We start from the raw sequence: 26492 nt of genomic DNA, 5'->3' as shown, positions 1-26492 counted from the left end.
TTATAAATGCGAAAGTAACTCTGTCTGTCTGTCTGTTACTCAATCACGCCTTAACTACTGAACCAATTTGCATGAAATTTGGTATAGAGATATTTTGATACCCGAGAAAGGACATAGGATAGGTTTTATCCCAGAAATCCTACGGGAACGGGTTTTTATTTGAAAACGCGGGTGAAGCCGCGGGCGGAAAGCTAGTACATATGTATACATAATCCATACTAATATTATAAATGCGAAAGTAACTCTGTCTGTCTGTCTGTTACTCAATCACGCCTTAACTACTGAACCAATTTGCATGAAATTTGGTATAGATATATTTTGATACCCGAGAAAGGACATAGGCTAATTTTTATCCCGGGAAATAGGATAGGTTTTATCCCGGAAATCCCACGGGAACGGGTTTTTCTTTGACTGCGCGGGCGAAGCTGCGGGTGGAAAGCTAGTACTATATTGAAGCGGGACTGGCTCGTGCAGCGATCGGGGTAGGAACGTACAGGGCGTCTCACGCTAGATTGGATGGTCGTGCGCTAATTTCAAGTATTTATTGTTTATTTCAAAACCATCGCATATTTCAAAATTCTAACTCGGTACACGTATAGGTTGTATATTTTATAGTTAATATTCGAAAAGTCGTAACTTTACGTTTGTTATTTTGAAGATGCCAGAGATTAAAAAAAAAGTGTGTGCGTGTAACCTTTACGCGCGATTGAAGTAAAACGCACATGTCAATATAACCTTGTTATTGAATATTATAAAATGTCGCAATTGTCAGAAAATTTATTTTTAATTTACTTATTTTAAAAGTAATAAATAAACAAGTATATTTAGAGATTTTCAAAAAATTTTGCAATTTAAAATAATGTTTTTAAAACTGTTGAATTTTTCATTCACTTTGCTATTCACAATTGATCCGTTTGAAAATTTGAAAATAAATAATCCTAATTGATTATGATATTTGCCACTAGCTGGCGTATAAGTCAAGAAGCGTGTAGTATATGACATATACTTTCAACCAATCAGAATTATTATTTTTAAATGGCGGAAACTACACAGCGTTACTTCCGTCAGAAAAAAAATCTGAGTTACTCCCTAGTCGCGCCTAAAGAAGTTTTACTTCAAAAAAAATAACAATGAAAACTTTGTATTTTTTCTATAGAGAAAATATCATGGAATCATGTTTCTAAAACGGTACACGTATTGTGTTACTATTGAACTTTCTTGTCAAGAATTTTCATCACGACAACTTTATTAATATAAAAATTACGAAGGTTTAAAAAGGGTCGTAAATGTTAGAAAAAGTGTCGTGACAACTTTTCGTAAGAATTTTTTCCGTCTAGCCCCCTAGTTTCAAAACGCGCGATAAGTAACTTCGTTCCAAAACGTAGCCTATATATTTTACCTAATATTGGTCTATATCCATACAATATACAGAATTCAGTCAAGATTGGCCTTGTGGTTTTTGCGTGATTGACCTATTACAAAGTTACAAACAGACACATTAGAAAGTCGGATAAACAATTACTTATGAAATAAATAATACTGTTAGACGTAACTTTTGATTTAATATTTTTGTGGATGAATAGTTGTCAATATAGCTGTCACTGTCACCTGTCAGAACATGCTTAGCTGTCGCATACTATAAATTGCCGCTTTCCTTTGACTCGGCGCGCAATCGTACGGATCGTGCCTAGGGGCTCGGACGTTGTTTATACGACGTTTGATCCAACTACCTTCACTTTGCTAATAGTCGTTGACTAGCTGCGATTTGTTAATCAATTAGGTAGCTGTGTGGAATCGCAGTACATTCTTATTACATTTCAAACTAATATTTAACCCGGCCTCGCGTGTAATTTCTATTATCAGAATTGGGATAGAATTCAAGCCCACTATTTTTAAATGTGTTTATGTTTACGTAGTTTTGTAACTGGCATTTGTGTTTTTTTTTTTCGTGCGTTGTGTAAAGTAAAAGTTTGTTACGTGGATTATTGTAAGGGGAATGTAGTCCATCGAAGAAATTGTGTGTGCTATCTGGGCTGCGGTCCAGTGTTTGTAATAAAATCCTCTCAGTTCACAGGTAAATTAGATTGAGGGATGCGAGGGCCCTACGAAGTAGTGAACATCCTGCCTAGTGGTCGATACGAGTTGAAACTCGTTGTGGTGACTACGGAAAGAAGACTCAAGCCGCGGCACAGCATAATATGGTGCCCTGGCGTGGCGAGTGGTGTCCCAAAGCATGTGCCGAATTTTTTTGACGATGAGTGTTATTGGCTCGTAGTGATTCAAATCGCTAGTCGAACCCAGGCGTTGAGGTATTGTCTAGTCGCTGACGTATCGTAGTGATGTATTTTACTAGTCGTACGAGCGTAGATATACCGTCAAGTCGCCGTCTGTATGTCCGTAGTGAGTTGTCTCGCTAGTCGGATTTGAGCGTTGAGGTATTGTCTAGTCGCTGACGTATCGTAGTGATGTATTTCACTAGTCGTACGAGCGTAGATATACCGTCAAGTCGCCGTCTGTATGTCCGTAGTGAGTTGTCTCGCTAGTCGGATTTGAGCGTTTAGGTATTGTCTAGTCGCTAACGTATCGTAGTGATGTATTTCACTAGTCGTACGAGCGTAGATATACCGTCAAGTCGCCGTCTGTATGTCCGTAGTGAGTTGACTCGCTAGTCGGAGTTGAGCGTTGAGGTATTGTCTAGTCGCTGTTTTACTAACGAGTGCGTAGAAAAGTATGGTCAGTGTGGTCGAGGCAGTGTGTTTTTGAAAACCCGAGATGAACTACCGTTGTATTGTAATACGAAAAAAGGCGTACGAGGACGTACGTTTGTCAGTATGGCCGTGTTAGACGTAACTTTTGATTTAATATTTTTGTGGATGAATAGTTGTCAATATAGCTGTCACTGTCACCTGTCAGAACATGCTTAGCTGTCGCATACTATAAATTGCCGCTTTCCTTTGACTCGGCGCGCAATCGTACGGATCGTGCCTAGGGGCTCGGACGTTGTTTATACGACGTTTGATCCAACTACCTTCACTTTGCTAATAGTCGTTGACTAGCTGCGATTTGTTAATCAATTAGGTAGCTGTGTGGAATCGCAGTACATTCTTATTACATTTCAAACTAATATTTAACCCGGCCTCGCGTGTAATTTCTATTAATACATTATTGTATATTTTTAATGAAGGTAATGAAAAATCTCATAAACTACTTCAATGATTTTGAAAATTCACCAGTAGTGAGGTCATTTCTTAGCCATAAAATGTATATTTTATATGTATACTAGCTTTCCGCCCGCGGCTTCGCCCGCTTTATCTAAAACCTAATAAATTATATATTAAAACCTTCCTCTTGAATCACTCTTAGATCTATTTAAAAAAACCGCATCAAAATCCGTTGAGTAGTTTTGAAGATTTAAGCATACAAAGGGACATAGGGAGAGAGAAAGCGACTTTGTTTTATACTATGTAGTGATTAAACAATCATACATAGGTACTTAATAAAAGTTCATACTTTTATTACGTTTGTATGATATTTTAATATTTCCTGTCATTAGGAAATGAAACAAAAACATCGAAAACATTATATTATTTTATTTAATAAAATAAGTTCAGTCAGGAATCAGAAAACATGAAAATCGTTTACAAAGTGACTACCCAAATAAATCTATATTTACAGTCGTTGCAACATTTCCTGCGTCTGGTTACAGCAGCTCCCGCTGGCCCGGCGCGGGCGCAATGTACCTGCACACACACATACACATCATCAAAAGTATCGCAAAGGGCAAAACATACCCAGCGCTTGTTTTTTTCTTATTATTTTTTTCGCGCATTTGAATCCGTAACTATAAAAATACTTATAATAGTTTATATTCAAACTGGGTTTCATGGAATCTTGAAGAACAAGCAGAATAATTAGGTACCTAGATGCGTGTTGACGTCACACGTGTGTCGGCCAACGAATCTGCGACGGGGCAATAGTAACGCTTGCTACAAGTGGACAGGACGGAACTGTAGCCCTGTCTTATAATCTCTACCTCTTATTTTATTTAATCAATTTTATTAAAATACATTCTATCAATTATTTCTTTCTAACTAGAACTCGTTATCCAGTTTTATATCGAACACTTTATTTTAAAATCCGAATCATGCAATTAATAACAAAAAACAATTTTTTGTTGCCATTTGCCAAATGACTTATGATTATCCCTGATTAGTTATCAGTATGAATCACTAATAGCTAAAAGCCATGCTAGGGTTGGCACACTACAGGTGGTCTACGGAGGCTGTCGAACCGAACCTTTATCTATCGCCTCGCTCTCTAGAACCGGTGGCTTCGTGGGAACAGAAAAATTCAGATTTTTATTCCAAATATGTGATATCATTATTAGAGCTGATGTAATACATAAAATTACTTATTAAAACATAAATTTACACTTTCTATTTAATTGAATCAATTCATATATACATATTATATTAAATTTATTGAGAAAGTGATTACTGATTGGAATTGAAGTGAGTAGTGGTGGGCACTGGGTACACGAAGGCTCACCTCACAGTGGGCGCATGCGCGGGGCGCGCGTGGTCGCGGCGGCGCGCGCGCGCTCTGGGCTGCGAGTCGCGCGCGCGCCGCGACCCGTATGAGCCGTCCTCCGTGCTCGACTCCGCCGCCGTTGTCGCGCCCGCCGGCAGCGTGTCTGTTTATATTATTATAATATTTTACTCCGCGTTGATATTTTAAACTGCCTCGAGTTTATAACTTAACTAACATAACTTACCGGAGAGGTGCGCGGCGGGCAGGCGGTACAGCTCGGCGGCGCAGGCGGCGCACGGCGACCCGCTCGACTCCGAGTCTGTGTCACGAGCGCTGCCGTAGTCTGTATTGAAAATTCATTTATTACAAACATATTAACATTCAAAATAAATAAGCACGTATTTATTTAAGCCTTGTATTTTGTGACGTATTTACAGTTTACTAAAATCTTATAGTAAGTACCAGAGGCGGCTCGCCCTAAGGAGCGCTGGTGCAGTGAACTCCCATAAATAATTATAATAAAATCATAGTCCTTAATTTAATTATTACCATTAATTATTACTATTTAAAATCAATCGTAATCTTTAAAACTACTGTTAATACCAATGAATATATCCATCATTCCATCATCCCATACACCTGTACAATACCTACTGTATTATGTAACGCGCGAAGCGGAGCGCTCACGATTGCGCTCCAATGAAAAAAGATTTAGTACATTTCCTAATACGAAGTCCAATAGGAGTGAAAGAGAGGGTTTTGCCAGAGCCCTGCGCGTGAAACAAAAGATTTTCTATGGAAAAGTAGCAAAATTCGGAGCACCGCACCCGCAAACGTTGCCGGTTCGTTTTTACCGCCAGGCAGGACAACGATTGCGCGCGAGGTTGCCAGTTACCACTTCTATAATATAAACAAACACTCGAGTCAACTTCAATGCACGCGCGCGATTCATGCAATTTTCTAATTAAAATTATAAAATACGTGTTGAAATAGCCTGTAGTTATCAGTATTACTTGTGAGTGTTAAAATTAACAATAATTATAATGTGGCGTTCATTAAAAAGTGTGATAAAACGTTACAAATTCGGCTTGAATGTAAAGCTAAGGGACCGCCACGGCCTGAACTTGATCTTACGCAAAAATGTACGACAAAAACGAAAACATACTATACGCGTGTGTTTAAATCTGAACAATATGTGAAAACACCGTGGTTGTGTGGTTGTGATGAAAGCAACAAACTATTTTGTTTTCCGTGTCTTTTATTTAAAGCGGGCGCGGCTGGCGGAGGTGAGAGTGCTTGGACTGAAACGGGCGTTGACGACTTAGCTCATCTTTCAATCAAGATGAAAAAACATTCACAATCTCGGTACCATTTGTTGAATGAACTGCAATTGGCGTCTATCGGTCTTGTCGCTTTAAGTTATAGATATTTTTGCACACCAAAAAGAAAGACGTATCACGTATGCATTTTCTTTATAAGTAATTTTTTTGATAATTTGTACTGCTTTACACCATGTATTTTCAGTGTTTTATTTCAAGTGAACACCCATAAAATTTTGTCACGAGCCGCCTCTGGTAAGTACATAATAATATTATTTAAACAGTATGTACATAATATTTGTATTAGGTACTCGTTCATGTTAAGACGTTAACAGACGAACGTCAAGTTGCGAACGGCAGAGGCTTCTTCAGCCGTGTAGATGGCAGTCGGCGGCACGTCGGCGGCAGCAGTCAATATGTTGACGTCAGCAGTCAATATATCGACGGCTGCCGTCGACATGGTAGCCTCTGCCGTTCACAACTTGCCTTTCGTCTGTTAGAACTCTTAGGGTTGTCGTAAATACGGGTCAACAATAAACTTAAATTTATGAAGTGTGTCTATAAACACGTGTTAATTGTGTTCTGTAGGAAAAGTGAAAGTGTGCAATTATCACGAGAACACTTAAACATTAACCCGCCCCTGAGAGCCGAATTTTAATTACCTACCCTTCGAACAGCTCGTAAACGCTCGTTTCGTAAAACTACAGCATTCAGCGAGCAACCTCTTTATCTCGTTGGGCGCGAGAGGCGGCTGTGAGGATTTTATGTTGCAAAACTTTAACAAAAGTAGAATAGATAGTAGAACGTACGTAGCTCAGAGCTATCTGAACCACGACCGACGAGGATGCAACATACCTCCACAACAATTTCTTCACTTTCAATACAACGAGAATGTAATTACAACAGTCGCGGTGCAGTATGCTTTGGCTTTGACAATAAAATTTTCAATTCCCTAATAAAAAATGTCCAATTACTGTGCTATTATCTCAATTTATACTGTGCTATTATTTTTAATATTCAATGAAATATAAGCACATGAAGCAAAACAAAGAAAATATTTTTTGGTGTAAAAGGAGGAATGTCGCAAAATACAATATCGTAGTTTCTGATTGAGCATTCTATATTTATAGCTCTTAAGTTTATTTCTGATTGAGATAAGTACTACGTCGCATTAGAGTAGGTATTTATTCTATGATAAGTAGACAGAATTTATAATTAATGTAACTACGATTTTTTGTACGGTGAGATCGGGTGCCGGGAGCGGGCCTCCGGGGCCGCGCAGGCATTCGGCGGAAATTGCAAGCTCACTCACTGGAACGTTAGATAATGCCTCGACGATGAACTAGTGATACTTAATCTTTTTTAATATCCTGCTCATTGTTATCGTGAAGTGAAGTAACTGAGAATGCTAAAAAATAATTCTGGAACTTCGCAGAAGCGAAAAATGTTCCTACTTAAAGTGTTACGTATACCCAAAAAACCCAGTGGTCGGCGAACCACTCTCTGTATACGTACGAATTATGTATGTTATTTATTTCGCTCTGCTACCATTACACACTAACAATAGTAATATCAAACCTAGGTACATACCTGAGATTACCACGTTGCGTAGAACATAAACTGCACATAATATGTGGTGTGTCGGTCAGTCAAATGTTATAAAAACAATAGGGGCCCCTTGGGGAGGAAAAACTATATTTACGGGAATAATAGATAATAAAAGATAATGCAAAAGAGACAATTTACGATGTATATACGTCACCACAGTACAGCTGCCATTGCCGGCGTCCTTTCACTTCACAATAACAACTCGCGGTCAGCGCGTGATTACTAATTATCAATAAAAAGTACAATTAACAATTCCGCGGGCCGATTCACCAATTTACTACGTGTTCAGCACGTAAAACAATCGACGACACACTCCGATGCGCGCGTAAATAACTTCCGAGATGGCCGATAAAACACTAAATACGCGACTTCACACTAGCGGCGCGGTTGGCGGACACCGAAAGACTGCGACAAACAATTAATATGAATGCAGCTCCCTCACCAGGTGATGTAGTCGACTAGCCAATTGAATACACCGCGGTTCCGCATCAGTGTGACCATTTAATTATTTTATCTATTCCGAACATAAAGTCTCAATTATTATTAATCAAGGCAACAGTCATGCATCCGTGGTATCGTGGCGAAGAACAACTTACAAAATTATATATACTCTTGTGGGGTCTCGAATTAAAGTGCACAGAAAGAGAATATTCCTCGATTAATCGAGGGTTTTTGCACGCCTCACAACGCGAAGCGTGTGGGTGTGTTCTATTCTTGAAAGACCACGTTGTGTCAAGTTCACGACATAAAATTGAAACTCGAAATTTAAGAAAGTCATTAAAATGCACGTTTTGAAAAGTAGTAACTTCAATTGTGACTACAGACTGAAAAATAAAATACAAATCAACGCTGTCCATTGGTCTGTACCTACGTCTGTTTGTTCCAACCAAAAAAAAAAAATTAGGCAATCTAATAAGTTGAATCTTTTTATAAACGTGTCCATTTATCACAAGGATGAGTTTTAGATTAGTCCTATTGCTTGGTGTTAAAAAACTCGGAAAGGGTTCTTGGTTTAAAAGATAATAATTAACATTTATTACTCATGATAATTATTAGCTCACACTACCGAAGTTATAATATTTTTGCACGCCTCATAAGCGAAGCGTTGAGGTGGGTACTACTGTCACTTCGCGCAAAACATCTGATTTTTCAAACTTAAAATGTCTTTATGTATCATACATTGCACTTGTAAGATAATACATACACACACATATTAAGAAGAAACACTATTTTTAACATTCATGATATTTTTGATGTCATTTTTGTTATTTAAACTAGTTAAAAAACAGTTTAAAAAAGTTCTGTCTTGGACGTCCGTGTGTCTGTATGTGCGGAGGATTTTCTTGTTAACACGATAGCGACCGAAATACTTTACTAATCGAGTCTTTTTTTTCTCTTACGCTTGAGTATGCTCAGGAATAGAACCCTTTCATTTTTCAGGGTCTGATTCGATGTGGTTTAATTGTTATTAAATAAACAAAAATAATAATTAATAAATAATTATTAAAAAAAAATTATGAGGCGTGCACTTTTGGATTTTCCAAACTATTTTATTAATATTATAAATGCGAAAGTAACTATGTCTGTCTGTCTGTTACTCAATCACGCCATAACTAGCCAGCCAGAACTTTTTTAAACTGTTTTTTAACTAGTTTAAATAACAAAAATGACATCAAAAATATCATGAATGTTAAAAATAGTGTTTTTTCTTAATATGTGTGTGTATGTATTATCTTACAAGTGCAATGTATGATACATAAAGACATTTTAAGTTTGAAAAATCAGATGTTTTGCGCGAAGTGACAGTAGTACCCACCTCAACGCTTCGCTTATGAGGCGTGCAATAGTATGGATTTTATCTCACTAGTGACATTACCATTACCATTAGATTTACCAGTACCATTAGGGTGGGCTAATAGATGCGGTCGGGGCGGAGGCGCGGCGAGTTCGATGGGCTCGCGCGCGAAGGAGCGCAGATGCAGCGCGCAGGAGCGCTCGGAGCGCGCGCCCGCACTGCCGCCCACCGCGCCGCACACGCCACCCGCGCTGCCCGCGCTCTCGCACGCGCCAGACGACATACTGAACGTCGCATACGGGCTTATTTCGTGCATGTCGTCTGATGAAAAACCACAAACACATTTAAAATAAATAATATTATAAACATAATGTGCTCAAAATGCTCATGTTTTATTGGTATTCTTCAACAATAGACTTATACAGTTTCGTTAAAGATATACAGGGTGTTTGGAAGGTGGGTGCAAAGCTTTAAGGGGATGATAGTACGGAGCATTTAGAACATTTTGAGCAACAGTTGTCTTAGACCAAGTAACTAGTTAAAACACCCTTACTTCAAGAAATTGTAAGATATCTGGGAAAGGGAAATACCCAAGCATGTTTCTAAATGTGTTTGAACATCTGTAGCTATTTTATTTATTTTTTTATTTGGCCTTTAAAATAAGATTTTTTTTTCAATTTTTTTTATTACATTTAAACGATTGGTAAATGTATTTTTTGAGATAAATGGTACTTTTAAATGCTTGGATACAGTTAAACACACAATGCACTAGCGAAATAAATTGTATACCGTAGACATTTCAACGTAATTTGAACGTTGTATGCAATTTAATGGCAGATTTCGGAATTTTGCAAAAAAAAACGTAAAATGCTCCCAAAAGAAAAATATTGAACTTGGTCTAAGACAACTGTTGCTCAAAATGTTCTAAATGCTCCATCATCCCCTTAAAGCTTTGCACCCACCTTCCAAAGACTATTATTGTGTATTTTATAACTGTATTTTATAGCAAACTAGCGACCCGCCCCGGCTTCGCACGGGTGCAATGCTGATACTAAATACCCTACAGAAAAATTGTGAACGTTGTATAGGTATAAAAATATAGCGGCCCGCTCCGGCATCGCACGGGTATAAAATACCTACATAGCCGGGCGGCCGCAAACGCTACGTCCCGCAATTTTTAAATCTGTAATATCTTCGAAAATATTCACTTAAATCATACGGTGTAAAGGGCCACATAGATCTATATTAAATGAACAATGTATCCATGGTATTTAATTGGTTAAGGATTAATGCTGTATTGGTTAAAATCGCTTCGAAAATTAGCCATTATTTGTCGTAAAAAGTAAATGACATAAAAAGTTATTGTGGGTTATCCATAAGAGATAGACATATACCATCGCGGACTTTTCTGTAGACCTTTTCAATGTGTATAATACTTAGTACATTATTTTGATAAAACTCGTAGGGTTCAGCCTGCGTTTGCAATGTAAGCGGAATAAATGTAATTTTTTACGACATCACATTAGAAACCTCAAAAATAACAGTACTTCTCCACTACTTAATGGATCTTATTATACATATAAACCTTCCTCTTGAATCACTCTATGTAGAATCGCACCAAGCCGAAATAGCGGGTGGCTTCTACTACATTAGGGAAAATTACGTTAACACAAAATCGATGTTCGGAATATAGTGAGCAGCAAAAACAATGCACCACGTACCTTGGAGATGCTGCAGCACTCGATGAATTTGCGCCCAATCATCCGATGCGATACACGTGTTTCAATGGCCGCCGCGCGCGCACACAGCAGAGGAGCGGCTCGATCGAATGCGGAAGTACAAGTGGCGACCACAGATTAAGGTCTCGACTGTCGTGGTGCATGACAGTTGCAAAATAATTTGACAACCTTTGTTTGCATACTCTGTGCCAAACATCGATAATAGACACCACGATCAATTACACGGTAACGAAACATCCCGCCCACCAAAATGCCTATGGTATTTTCTGGTCAGACGATAAATAGAACATAATGGGAACGAGAACGATAAGAATGATCCGCATAATTATTGATGATACTTATTGATTACGATAAAAACTAGTTACCTAACTAATTGATTCTGTATAACACGATAGATGTTACACAGACACGATATCTTATTGCTAACGATAACTTAATGTCTAGATACCTTACGATACTAAAGAAAGATAAACGATTTAAGCTAGTCCTCGATTGGTAGAGGGCATAACTTAACCAACGGTCTTTGAATTATATGATTTTCGCTGTTTTAACTACTGCAATCCGAGCTACACCATCAGAACCGGGTAAAAGATCCACTACTCTGGCAAGAGACCATTGTAGTGGCGCACGATTTTCATCCTTAATTATCACCATTGAGCCTATCTGAAGCGGTTTAGAATCCTTAGTCCATTTGGCGCGTTGTGTTAGTGAGTTAAGATACTCGTGTTTCCATTTGGACCAAAAACTCTGGTGAAATGATTGTAACAACTGCCACCGATGAAGCCGACTTATATTAACATTTGATAGATCTTCATCAGGGACAGCTGTCAAAGGCTCTAAGGTAAGGAAATGGCCTGGAGTTAAGACCGATAGATCATTTGGATCCGAACTGATTGGACAAAGCGGTCGCGAATTTAATACTGCTTCGATTTGCACGAAAAGCGTTGTAAGTTCTTCAAACGTAAGAACTTGATCACCAACTACACGAAGTAAATGAGATTTAGCCGCCTTGATTTGAATTTCCCATACACCACCGAAATGAGGAGCTGATGGAGGATTGAACTTAAATTCGATCTTTTCTAAATTAGAAGCTTGATGCATAAGAGACGATAATTGATTTCTTGCACCGATAAAGTTTGTTCCACAATCCGCGTGTATCACATTACATCGACCACGGCGTGCCACAAAGCGTCGTAACGCAGCTATAAATGCGTCAGTGGACAGTGTAGACACCACCTCGAGGTGTACTGCTTTTGTTGTAAGACAAATAAAAAGACAAAGGTAAGCCTTTTCAATCTTAGCACCTCGATGTGGGCCTAATTTAATACGAAACGGTCCGCCGAAATCGACACCTACTATAGAAAATGGTTTGACTTGATTAACACGGTATGACGGTAAATCACTCATAAACGGTTGTAATGGCTTCGGATTAGTTCGATAGCATTGTATACATTTGCTTAAACGATTGCGTACAGTACGTTTTGCTGATATGATCCAAAATTGTTGAAGAAGTAAGAAATGCGTAGTATTGATGCCCGGATGCAAGTAGTTACGATGAATGTTGTCGATAATTAAAAAACGTTAATGGATGATCAGACGGTAGAAAGGCTGGATGCCTTTGTTCGTATTCTAAACCTGCGCGTGAAATTCTACCGCCCACCCTGAGAATACCTAATCGATCGATAAATGGATTGAGTTTTCGAAAAGGTTTCGATAAAGGTTTGTTCGATTTAAGATTAGCAATTTCGTTCGAAAAGACCTGACTCTGTACATGTTTAACGATTTTTAATAATGCGTTATGTCTTTCAACGTTATTAATGAAATTATTACGATTAGCTTGAGCTGGGTTTTTAGAGTTATTGATAAAACGATATACAAATGCCAAGATGTTAACGATTGTTTGAAATGATGAATAACGATTAAGTAAAGAGTCAATTATTGTTGGTTCGACTGGAGCTCTCTCTTCAGCGGAAAGAGCTACCTTCCGTTGCTCCTTCTCCATAACGACCTTCTCCTCACATGATGTGACAACAGCTGTATCCGTAGGCCAAGTATCACTACCTTGGGTTAACCAGCACGGTCCCGCCCACCATAAGGCATTGTGCACAAGCTCACTCGGAAATAAACCTCGCGAACACAAATCAGCAGGATTATCACCTGAGGATACATGATGCCACCAGTCTGTAGGGGTGATATCCTGTATGTGACTGACACGATTCGCGACAAATGTTGTCCAACGCGAAGAATGAGAACGCAGCCAAGACAAAACGATAGTTGAGTCAGACCACAAATATACAGAATCAATATGAATACGAGAAAGATACGTATCTTTTACAAATTTGTAAAGATCTGATAGAAGAACTGCAGCACAGAGCTCGAGTCGTGGTAACGATGTATGTTTAAGAGGTGCAACTCGAGCCTTAGAGCAAACGAAGAAAACATGAATATTACCAACAGCATCTGTAACACGTAAATAGATGACAGCTCCGTATGCAAGAGTAGAACTGTCACAAAACCCATGTAGCTCATACGATACAGCATCCGTGCAGGTAAGTTGCCGAGGAATCAGAAGTTCACCCAAAAGATTAAGTTGAGTGCGATGTTTGTGCGCTACTACAATCTGTCTAAACATTTGACGAGCATCAGCCATGAAGACAACGTTGTGTTCCCTAAAGCGTAAAAGTAGATTTAAAATATTCGGTTGTAGCTTTGGGCCGATAAGTTGTGTGTCATTCAGTGACTTAGAATGCATATCCTTCGCAGAAGCGTCGAATACAACGCGGAGGCGTGTGGTCGCAGAGTCAGGGCGTAGAACGCAATGATGAGGTATGTAATATTTTCCTGTACCAACTTGTGCTGCAGGAACCACTGTCATGTGACCACTTTCGATGTAATCAGACATAAAGTCGACATATTGCGATTTTAACAAAGCGTCACGTGACAACCTACGTTCGATAGCATAGAACCTACGCAAAGCAACTTCGCGAGAGCCCTCAAATGTCGGTTCTGAATTATTCTTAAATGGAATACGAACAATATAACGCCCAGATTCATCACGTGAGTGTTCATCAACGAATTTACGTTCGCATAATAACTCATCTGGAGTTAGCATTGAATTTTGCGGTACCGAATCTAATTCCCAAAAACGATGAACTAATGAATTTAAATCATTATCGATTACAGGCAACGTCTGCAATAGACTACTACATGAAATATTAGTTTTACCTAGAAGTAGCCAACCAAAGATTGAATTAAACGCGGTAGGTTGGTTGACACCTCCCTTGATATGTTGATTAAGAACAGAGTCAGCGAATACATCAGCAGCAAGCAAAATGTCAATGGGACCAGGTATATCGAAACCAGTTCCGCTAACGGCAACGATTTAATATGGGACCAACTTGATGAATTAAGTTGAGCGATAGGTTGATCGCCACATATTTTAGATATGACGTGCATATCCAAGTTAAATAGAATTCGACCGTTAGTGCCGATAGAACAAGTGACGTCACCAATAATAGGTGCATCCGCTTCCCCTATGCCACTAATTGCCGCGGTTGTTGAAGACGGCGTTAAATTTAAAAGTTTTACTGCTGATTCCGTTATGAAATTGCTCTGACTGCCCGTATCAAACAGGGCACGAAACGATTGCATATTACCTGAAGCATCCTTAACCTGAACGATAGCTGTTGCTAACAGCACTGTATGATTCGTATGTGACCTTGACACCAGCGACGACCCGATTTGATTTGATTCGATCTTAGTGTTATGATCGCGATGGAGTAAGGTGTGATGTTTACGCTTACACATACGACACGAAAAAATAGATTTGCAATTTTTTAATTGATGTGATGGCTTCAGGCAATTAAAGCACCAATTGTTTTGAGTGGCAATAGCCATACGATCGTCAATCGATTTACTAATAAAATCTTGACAAGAAAAAATAGAATGCGACTTATGGCAATACGCGCAGCTACTTGAATAAACTTTAGACTTATCGTTCGAATTACCTCGATTGTTCTTTGCAACAAGTGCATTTGAATTGAAACGTTTCATTGATTGATTTTGAGTAGTCGAATGCTTTAAAGATTTATTCACACCAGAAAAATGTGTATCTCGTAATAAGGCTTCGCATTTAGAACGCAAAAAACCCCTTAATTGATCATAAGACGGCAACTCCACGTTAGAATATTTCTCCTCAAAATCGCGGCGTAAGTTCTTGTCTAATTTTGATAAAATATGGTAAACTAAAACAAAATCCCAACGATCTATCGGTAAGTCAATAGATTTTAAAATATTTAAATTTTCATCGAATAAGTCGAGTGACTTTTGAAACTCAGTTGCGTTGTTATGCATGAAGTTAGTGTTTAAAATATCTTGCCAACAAGTAAAAGCTAATGTTCGTTTACATTTATAGCGATTAATAAGAGCTTCATACGCGTCGCGATAATATTCATGAGTCATAGGGAACGCCTTAACCACCGATAACGCATCCCCGCTAAGAGAAGAAATTAAATAATGAAACTTTTCCGTGTCCGAAATTGACGTTGAGTTATGAATTAAAGAATTAAACGTATCATAAAACATAGGCCACTGCTTGATATTGCCCGAAAAATGTGGCAATGTAATTTTAGGTAAACGGATATTCGATGAAATGATGTTCGAGTTAATCGAATTATTTGTATCATGTTTAGTTAAACTAATATAAATAGACTGTATCTGAAAATATAATTCATCGAATTGTTCCTCAATTTCAGTTTCATTATCCGCGTCGTCCGACAGATCGAGTATATTAAAATGAGCATTTTCGAAATTTGAAACGATTTGTTTAATTTCCTGATGATACGATAAAAATAGGTCGTATTGTGAACGATCACTCAAAGCTGCATTACCTATTTCTAACGCCTTCGATAATCTTTTAAGCGCTATAGTACGTTTTCTACGCAATGTCGATAAGTCCTTAGTCGTATAATATTCATCCACCGATTTAGATTTTAATTTTTTCAAAGAACCTAACTTCCGAGTTGTATGTTTAGTTAATAAAGACATCTTGTTAAATTTAAATTTAAATATCGAATACACAAAATGTAAAAACGTTTATAAACAAACAATTAAATAACAAAGTTAATCTTCGATGTAATTTTTCAAACAATGAAATAAAATGAAACAATGAAATTATTATTTCACCTTTACGTGTATGAAGTTAAGGATGAAAATCGCGTGAAACGGTAATGTGAATGAATACAGATTATAACTTACAATAACAAGTTACAATGATGATGCGCTGCGCGAGCCGCTGGAATGTTCGACGTTCGATTGTCAATTTACCCCCGAGTGTTAATATAAAAATGAAATTATTTTATATTACGATTTAACCTAATATTACGTTTTAATATTAGTTATGTAGTTAGGATAAACTGTAACGTGAATGAATTCTGTTTTGGAATGTGAAATTACTATAGGCCTGTGTAAAATTAAGCACCGATGAAATATGTGATTGCTTAACTAGTTCCTACAATAATTAAATGCTTTTGACTTGTACTTCTGAATATGTATTAAGTTTTAGAATATGAAATTGTTTTAAGCCGTTTGAATTTAAGCACCGATAAAATAAGTGTTTGCTTAAATGGATCTTATAACAACTTCCTACTTTGTTAAACAAAGAACCTAATACTAACGGAATTGAATTTGATTTTAGATTATGAATTACGTGTGACCAGTAATACCATAAGCTTTTGAATATGATAATTGATACGCAAATTCCCGGGTTTCGGCACCAGAAATAGTGTAGAATCGCACCAAGCCGAAATAGCGGGTGGCTTCTACTACATTAGGGAAAATTACGTTAACACAAAATCGATGTTCGGAATATAGTGAGCAGCAAAAACAATGCACCACGTACCTTGGAGATGCTGCAGCACTCGATGAATTTGCGCCCAATCATCCGATGCGATACACGTGTTTCAATGGCCGCCGCGCGCGCACACAGCAGAGGAGCGGCTCGATCGAATGCGGAAGTACAAGTGGCGACCACAGATTAAGGTCTCGACTGTCGTGGTGCATGACAGTTGCAAAATAATTTGACAACCTTTGTTTGCATACTCTGTGCCAAACATCGATAATAGACACCACGATCAATTACACGGTAACGAAACACTCTATCTATTAAAAAAAACCGCATCAAAATCCATTGCGTAGTTTCAAAGATTTAAGCGTACAAAGGGACATAGGGACATAGGGACATAGGGACAGGGAAAGCGACTTTGTTTTATACTATGTAGTGATTCAAATTCATTTGTTTCTTCTTTTTTTAAGTAAATGAAAGTTGAATATAGCTCACTGTCAGGTGGGTCCAGCGTCTTCCCGTTATTGTGCGTAGGTTGCGGCAGGGCATAGTGGCGAGGCGGCGCGTGGCGGCGGCAGGCCAGCAGCAGCAGGGCGGCGGCGGCGAGCAGCGCCAGCGCCGCGCCGCCCAGCGCCGCCGCCAGCCCCGCGCGGCCCCAGCCCCGCTCCCCGCGCGGCTCCGCCTCCGCGCCGCCGTCAGCCGCGCTCATACGCGCCTCCAGCGGCAAATCTATCGGCTCGCCTATCTGTTCTACGCATTGTACCACATTATCATTTTTTATCTGATTGACACCACGTGAGTTAAATGTAGAGCAAAAATCATTGAAGCGATTGATTTTTGCCCATAACATACAAACTCTTAATTTATTTTACTTTTTTGTAGGTGAAAATATATAAATACCTAATTTATCTTATAGTAAAGACTAAAGCTATCCATTTCGTCCTTTACATGCTTGTAAAGAGTTAAACAAAGTAGAATAATAACACATAATAGTGCCATGGCGTTAGTATAAGCAAAACATATTCATAAGGTTGTTTTTATTATTTGATTTTTCATAAATAGTGTTTAGTTTGTGTTTAGGTAAAGCCGGAAAAATATCAAATTAGGTTCAGTGCAAATGTACCAACCACCAGTATGGGCGCGCGTAGCTGCCCGGTACAGCGCCGGCGTGTCGCCTGCGGGCGAACGTGCTAGGATACGAATTTCATACCACGTCGCTGGCTCCAGGCTATTTACCTGGTGTGAATAATAATAATATTTATCGTCATTCATGTCATACCTATACAATTTTTGATCAAAAAAAAATTATGTGCATTGTTAAAATACTACATAATATTAAAATAACTAGTTAAATTCACATTAAATGAGATTCATAGAGACCCTCAAGTCGAAACGCTAGAGAAAACTTTTCTGGGGATATAAGAATAAATTAGATTTTTGGTGGCAAATGGAATATGCATAATATGATGTCTCACATGCACGGTCTCCCCGTCGGTGCGCAGGTCGGCCCAGGCGCCGCCTGCCGCGCGCACGGCCACGCGCCAGCTCGCCACGGGGCAGCGCCCGCCCCACGCCAGCAGCGAGACGCGCAGCGCGCTGCTGTTCGCCCAGATACTCTCTTTGCCCGACGGCGCCTTAGCCTCTACGCAAACCGATTATCTCTTATGCATTGTAGGGAATAACGGGCAATCGATTTTTAGTGTTCCATACCGAAAGGGTAAAACAGGACTCTATTACTAACTGAGATGACATGATCTCGTGAACCGTAATAGTTGGAAATTTGAAAATTTCAGAGAAATTTTATTTTCCGTTGCCGCTATAACAACAATGAATACTAAAAAACCGACCATGTGCGAGTCGGACTCAGTGCACGAAGGGCGGAACCCTTCTGGGGAACCCTTATGGGGACCCCCCTTAATTTTTTATTTTTTATTTTTAGTATTTGTTGGGCAAATACGATACTAAAACAAGATGTAATTGAAGAAAATAAAAAATAGCTTATTAGTTATTTATACGGAACCCTTATGCCGTGAGCCCGTGTAACGCATAACAGATTTTTTGCTTTATTGCACACATTATTAATATCGCTTAACATAACTATATTTTACTAGTTTAAGCAGAACGTAAAATACCTAAACTATTGGTCAGTTTTCATGGATTAATAAAAACGAGTACTGACTGTCTCCTCTGGTGCGAAGTTTGAGCGGGCTGGACGGCGGCGAGGCGCCGACGGCGTTGTGCGCGCTGAGCGCCGCGCTGTACGGCGCGCCGCAAGCCAGCCCGTATAGCGCCGTACCCGCCTCGCCCGCCGGCACACGCAGGGCCCTCGCTGCGCCGGCCTCTCGGCCCTCCCAGCCTTCCCACCACCACACTGTGTAACCTAGCGCACCAAACCATTTCACAACATTACACTTAAAAAAGTTTTCTATGTAAATCCTTAAATTTACCTAAAAGTGGTGCCCCTCCTGCATGTGGCGGGTCCCACGCGAGGTGGAGGCGGTGGTGCGCGGCGCGCGCGAGACGCGGCGATGGCGTAGCGGGCGGCCGCAGCGCCTGCACGCTGAACTGAGCAACGTCGCCCCCGCCTGAGTTCCGTACTGAGCAAGTGTAGTTGCGGGACCATTTCTCATCCAATTCTGTATGTAATGCTTCATAGTTTCATTACAAACTTCGACATAAACTAATGTAAAAAATAAATAAAACATATACAAAAGTAATAATGCGCATAGAAATCTTCGTCACTGTTCGGCAACTGTCATATTCCCGGAGCGTCCGAAGATGATATGTGTATAGAGTGGTTAAATACATTTTCTTCATGCATAATTTAGTAAAATTATGTGTTTTGTGCTAAAAGAGATAAATATTTAGTTTTGTAAGTAACGATTAATTCTATTCACCTCTAAAAACAAAACTAAGAAGGGTATGTAATAGCAGCTCTATATAATTCCACACAGAGAGAACACGTGCAGTCACCACCAATATTTAAAGACGACTGACGGATTTTTGAATAATAGAATAAGAATAATAGATTAAACAAATCCGTTGGATTTGTTTAATCTATTATTCCTGTAAATACCTATAGTTTTCCTCCCCAAGGGTACCCTATTGTCTTTAACCTTAATATTGTAATACGTATTTGACCGACCGACACAACACAATAATATAATATTATGTATGTTCTACTGTTAATTAATGTTATTTTGGAAAGTGTGTATCAACGACCGCCGATCAGTTCTTTGTGATACAGATATCGTTGAAATAAAGTTTGTTAGCCACAATTGCAATTTATTTACTTAAGCACTTATTTTGTAAAAAAAATCAATAACATTATTCATTGTTAGTAAAGCAATCACACTTTCGCCTTTATAAAATGAGTAAGGAAGTAAAAGATTGTGTAGGAACACACTGTGTATAATGAGATCTCCCGCGTCAGAGACGGAGTGCGCAGGCGGCAGCGGCGCCCACCGGCGCAGCAGCGGCGCGGCGCCCAGCGCGGCGCACGGCAGCCGAACGCGCGCCCCTAGCGGCGCGCGCACCACGCGGCCCAGCGACGAGATGCGAGCCACTCCTGACAAATTATGGTATTTATTGAACTACAATGTTGTTCAATGGAGTACAATGGTGTTGACTGGTATCGATATGGGTAAATTAGGTAATAGGTGTAAGCGTTTACCTATGTGAAAATTACCGTGCCATAAAACTCATGTCACACACACTAAACATATGGGAGAGAGTCATTAACAACCGACTCCTGTAGCTGGTAAATATCACAGAAAACCAATGCGGCTTCACAGCGCAGAAATCAACCACTGATGCCCTGCACTGTGTGAGAATTTTACTAGAAAAGCACAGAGAAATGAAGAAAGACATACACCTCGCATTTATAGATCTGGAAAAGGCTTTTGACCGAGTACCACGATATCTGATTTGGGAGTCTTTGCGTTCACAGAACGTTCCCGAGTACTATATCAATGTTGTTGCTAATATGTATCAGGCTACTACTAGGGTGAGAAGTCCAGCAGGGTTAAGCAAGGAATTTGAGGTGGCAGTGGGTGTCCATCAAGGGTCGGCGTTAAGTCCACTGCTTTTCAATGTCATCATGCATTATCTGACCGCAAACCTGCCAAGAGAACCTCCCTGGGATTTATTATACGCAGACGATATTGTACTGATCAGAGACAGTGCCGAAGATCTTGAAAAAGTACTGGAGGACTGGAGATACGCCTTAGAGAACGCGGGTCTTAAGATCAATCGCCAAAAGACGGAATATATGCATTGCTGCTATGGGTCATTTGATCAAGATCGGACTATAAAAATTCAGAACCACCCACTTAACACCGTTGACCATTTTAAATACCTTGGCTCCGTTATATCTAACTCAAACTCAAACTCAAACTCAAACATTTATTTATTCAACTAGCTGTGCCCGCGACTTCGTCCGCGTGGAATAGTGACTGCATAGTAGTTACTACTTAAATTTTATTGAATAAACACGTACTACCATAAATAATTAAAAAATCTTTTAGTAAAATTTATTACTAAACTGAGCTAAAAAGATAAATGCCTAACTAATTAATTTTCTACGTAAAATTTATTTTAAATTATGTCATATTATTTTTAGGCACCAGGAGGGAAAGGAGCAAATTTATTTTCCTTCCTTCCTTGTATGGATGTTTTTGACAATATATTGTGCAGCAAATGAGTGCCGAGACAAACGTCAAAACGCAAAGGAATAGAATCCGCTATCGATACTAATTGACATAAGCGTACTGATGATGTTTTACTAAAGATTTGTTCACCCTACCAACGACGACGACGATCACGAACAAAATTTTCATCCAGTCGCAATTTAATAAAATTGTGCAAAACACATCATACGCTTATGACAATTAGTATCGTAGCGGATTCCTTCTATTCCTTTGCGTTTTGACGTTTGTCTCAGCGCTCATCTTTCCTGTCTCGCGCCTGTAGTAACTAAACCGTTTAGACTGTGCAACAAATATTAAATAAAAAAAAAAAACCCAACGCAACGAAGAAAAGTGCATAGAAAAAGGAATAAATAATTTCACAAACTTCCCGAAGATCTTTAAAAATAAATACCATTTTAAATATTTATAAAAATAAAAAAAAAAACAAAGTCGTCTGCCATACCATCATTATCATATTATCATAATTATAAAGATCGTCGGGAAGTTTGTAAAATTATTTATTCCTTTTCCTTCATTGCGTTGGGTTTTTTTTTAATTTTTAAACTTCGGTTTCTTATTTTCATGTAATATTTTCAAGTGAGCGAGACCTACCTTTACCTCCATAATACATTCCTACATCATATTGATATCTATAAGTTTGTTGCCCCTTGACACCTTTTAAGTTGTGCCGTAACCGTGCACAAATTGTAATGGACCACAGTGGCAAAAGAAGTGGTATATTTAAGAAAAAAATTGCCAAGCGCCGCGCCAGGCCTATGTGGCTTTGAGTAGAATTCAAAATTTCCAGGGTGTGGCTATCCTCTCGCTTCCATATCCCCCTCTTCTTTCACAGACTTTCAACCTTTCCATCCCTAGTGTAGTAAATGGCAGAACCGATTTTGATGTAAACCATATTATCTAATTGTACCTATATGTACACGACATATCCTGTCGTTTGATGCTCCATTTGGTTTATTTACCTAACCACTGTCACCCCTAAAGTGTAATAAACGGATGAACCGATTTCGATAAAACATTACTAATTGTAATTCACACGTTGCTCTTTCATATTTTGATATGCCGCTTGAGATATTATTTGACCACATTCGATTATTGTTCATTCCCACTTTTACCGCTGTAATCTGTGCTGTAATCTAATAAATGGAAAAACCGATTTGGATAAAAATAGAACTATAACTGTACTTCACCCGTTATGCACTTTCATTTGATATGTCACTTAGGTATACTTGACAACAATCGTTTCTTTCATTCCAACTTTTACCAATATATAGGTATAGTAAATGGATGAACCGATTTTGATTAAATATGTCCAATTATACTTTACACGTCATGCACTTTCATTTCATATGTCACTTGAGTCAAAATTCATTTTTTTATTACCTAAAACTTTTATATCGTATATCAAATAAATGGAGGAACCGATTTTGATAAAATTTGACTTATTGTTACTGATAGGTCGTTCGCTTTCATTTAATATATCACTAAAGTATATTCGATAACTTTAGTTATTTAAATAAATAAATAAAAATAAATAAAAATTGTTTATTTCTTTTAAACAAGTTTTCATCTTGGGTTGGAGGTAAGTGCCTTCATTTAAGTGATAAATTTCACTTGTGTTAGAAGGCGCTTCTCTTCCATAACAATTACTAGGCATTAACAATTAAAAGAAAGCTTAAAAAAATAAGGTAATGTTAACATAAAAATACTCTAAAATTGGTAGATTGGATGTATGTGTGTGTGTGTGAGTTTGTGAGTGTGTGAGTTTGTGTGTGTTGTGTGTGTTTGTGTGTGTGTGTGTGTGTGTGCGTGTTTGTGTGTATGTATGTGTGTATGTGTGTTCGCATGTTTTTGTTTGTGTAATGTACAAGAATTTAAAAAATGTGATTTTTATTTTATTTTACATTTTAATTTTACTCCCTACTAATTACATGTTTTTAAAATGTCTTCTGCTTCTGTATAACTAATTTCTTTAAGCCATTTTAAGGTATGTTTTTTACATTCGTTGTAACGATTTCCATATATGTTTAAAATTTTATTTACATTTTTATATAAAATTTCTGACTGTCTATTGTACTGACGCTTACTAAATGATGTGTTCGTTTTATGAAACAGCGGAATAATATCTCTTCTTCTACGATTGGTTATGTTGGGGTCATATGTGATAGTCTTGTGTTTTTTTAGGATAGTTGCAAGAATGTATAATTTGCGTATAGATAGTAGGCCCGTTGTGGAGTAAAGGAGTTCAGTAGAATATTTGTATGGTTTAAAATGCATAACCTTTATTAAAGCACGTTGTGCACGTTCTACTTCCAAAAGTTTTGTTTTTGTGGCTCCGCCCCACACTGGTATACAGTAGGTTAAAATTGATTGTGCTAGTGTAACATATATTTTATTTAGCAAATCCTTATCAGCAACATGGCGAAGTGTTTTAAAAGTCCAAGTTATCTTCCTAATTCTGGATGTTAGTAAATCTATTTGCGGATGCCAGGACAGTCTTTGATCAATTTGTATTCCCAGATATTTCGCTGAGGTGACTCTGTTTATGTAAGGACAATGGCATGTAGTGAGATTACATTGATTGTGGATTTGAATACTAAAGTTGTTAGAAGGTTGAGTTTTATTAGTTATTGAAAAGCAAATGTAGTTTGATTTGGATGCGTTTAAGGTGAGAAGATTAGATTGTAGCCACGTAGCAATTTTTGATAGACCTACTTCAGCTTTGTGTCGAACGGCATCCCATGATTTCTCCGAAAATACTACTGCGGTGTCATCAGCGTATGCGTAAATTTTTGCATCATCTAATTTTAGTTTACAGAGGCTGTTTATGTAAACTAAAAAGAGAGTAGGGCCCAAGACACTTCCCTGAGGAACTCCAGTAGTTATATCTGTGTCATCGCTGCAGTATTGTCCAATTTTAATCCTTTGTGAACGATTTTGTAGGTAGTCTTTAAATAATTTTAATGACGTTCCTCTAATACCTATCTTTTCTAATTTATTTATAAGTAAATGAACCGAAACTGTGTCAAATGCCTTCTTGAGATCAAGGAAGACAGTAAGGCATTTGTCTTTTACGTCTAATTTGTCAACTATTTGTGTGCTTAAGGCAGTAATGGCATCTTCTGTGCATCTTCCAGGTCTAAAACCATATTGGTTGTTTGCTAGTATGTTAAATTTGTTAAGATAGTTTAGTAATCTGACATTTAATAGTTTTTCTAGGACCTTCGAAATACAGGGTAAGACAGAAATTGGTCTGTAGTTATTGAGATCACTTTTGCTGCCGCTCTTATATATTGGTGTAATGATCGATCGTTTCAGTGGTTTAGGAAAGACACCTTGCTGAAAGCATAGGTTTGCTAAATGACAAATGATAGGAGCCAGTTCTACTACAGCTAATTTTAGAAATTTCGATGAGATACCATCCCATCCGGGAGCACTGTCATCTTTTAAATTGGATATAACTTTATGAACCTCATCAACATCTGTATCCAGTAAACAAAGTGAAGTTAAATTTGAATCTTCTTCATCAAGCGTATTTAAACCTCTGTTAGATTTTCCTATTTCGTCCGCCAGTTTATTCCCGACATTAGCTAGGTAAGCGTTTACATAATTTACAGATTCTATGGGTGTGTTCTTAATTTTTAATAATGTTGTGTTGTCTGACTTTCCCTGTTTTAAATTTGTAATTTTGTTTATGTTTTTCCAAAGATTTTTTGTATTTTTAGTTGATTTTTCTAAATTTTGTCTTTCGTAATTGCGTTTCAGTTTTTTTATAAGTTTGTTACAATGGTTGCGGTATCTTTTATAAGTAATATTCAGTATTTCGTTATGTGGATCCATTTTTAGTTTTTTTTGCATTTTATTTCTATTTCTTATACAGCGTAAAATACCTGCTGTAATCCATGGTTTAATTATTTGTTTTTGTTTTGAGATAGTCGTTGTCACTGTATTTTCTTTTATGATGGTTGTAAGTTTTTTAATCAAATGATCAGTCAGTAAACAAGGGTCATCACAGTGTAATAATTCTGAGATATTAATATTTGCAAGATCGATAAGAGCTTTATCAAAGTTTATTTTTGTTAGAGTTTTAGGACAGTTATTATATGAAATTTTAGTTAGGTGTAGAAATATCATCAGGTGGTCGGTTATAGACGTATTAAGAATAATTATGTGGGCACAGGTTTTGTTTCGTTCAATATTTAACATAAAATGATCAAGACAGCTAGATTCGCGAGTAGGTATTGTGTGCCCAATTAAAAATCCTTGCATTGTCAACATATTTAAGTACCGTATTCTATTATTCTTTTCATTATTATTTTCATTTGGTTTGGCCAGTATGTTTATATTAATATCTCCAGTTATGATAGTGTTTTTAATAGATTTATAAGAGGTTAATTGACTATCTAAAGAGTTTATAAATTTGTCTGCGTTAGTATTAGATGGTGAGCGATAAATTCCTAGGATTGTGTAGTTGTTCGATTCTATTTGTAGACAAGATGCTTGATCTAATTTTATCTCTTTTACTGTAGCATGTAAAGAATCTCTTATATAAGTCACTACACCGTCATTTTGATTGATATGATTCGTGGTTGCATGTGAAACATAATCTTGTAGTTTAGGTATAGGTTTGTTTGGTGTAAGTCTACATTCAGTGAGAATCAATATATCTGCTGTACATTTCAGTTGAGTAAGTGTAATATAAAGGTCGTTACAATTGCTGTATACGCTTCTAATATTCTGAGAAATGATAGTTAAGTCATGTTTTTCTTTAATTACATGTTTGGATAGTTGCTCAACATCACACTGTGTGACGCGAGCTGCTTCACTATTATCTATATCTTGCAATGTATCTAAATTTCTGTCCATACTTGTAGAATATAAAAGGTTGGTGTATACATGTTGGTACAGGGAATATTAGTATATTTGAATAAAGTCGTGACATATAAAATATAA

General features: G+C 37.9%; 1 protein-coding gene across 1 annotated transcript in view; it reads right to left on the bottom strand.

The window, feature by feature from the left end:
- Positions 1 to 3570: 3570 nt before the first annotated feature.
- Positions 3571 to 26492, bottom strand: part of LOC149908150 (cell adhesion molecule Dscam2-like) — a 73269-nt gene continuing 50347 nt past the window's right edge. The window contains exons 27-37 of the mRNA XM_090102694.1: positions 20240 to 20401; positions 19281 to 19469; positions 19013 to 19213; positions 18309 to 18475; positions 17961 to 18069; positions 17329 to 17583; positions 9494 to 9573; positions 9358 to 9451; positions 4775 to 4873; positions 4549 to 4693; positions 3571 to 3740 (exon numbers count right to left, since the gene is read on the bottom strand). Of these exons, the coding sequence (XP_089958820.1) occupies positions 3701 to 3740; positions 4549 to 4693; positions 4775 to 4873; positions 9358 to 9451; positions 9494 to 9573; positions 17329 to 17583; positions 17961 to 18069; positions 18309 to 18475; positions 19013 to 19213; positions 19281 to 19469; positions 20240 to 20401 (1541 nt within the window). The 3' untranslated portion in view covers positions 3571 to 3700. The remainder of the gene's footprint in view (positions 3741 to 4548; positions 4694 to 4774; positions 4874 to 9357; positions 9452 to 9493; positions 9574 to 17328; positions 17584 to 17960; positions 18070 to 18308; positions 18476 to 19012; positions 19214 to 19280; positions 19470 to 20239; positions 20402 to 26492) is intronic.

Source organism: Colias eurytheme, chromosome 6 (genome assembly GCF_061535395.1).
Source record: "Colias eurytheme isolate Ceu_HAF_F1 chromosome 6, ilColEury1 Martin Lab GWU primary, whole genome shotgun sequence".
Classification (NCBI taxonomy): Eukaryota; Metazoa; Arthropoda; class Insecta; order Lepidoptera; family Pieridae; genus Colias; species Colias eurytheme.
The sequence above is the reverse complement of the archived record's forward strand: the minus strand, read 5'-3'. Positions and strand labels throughout refer to the sequence as shown.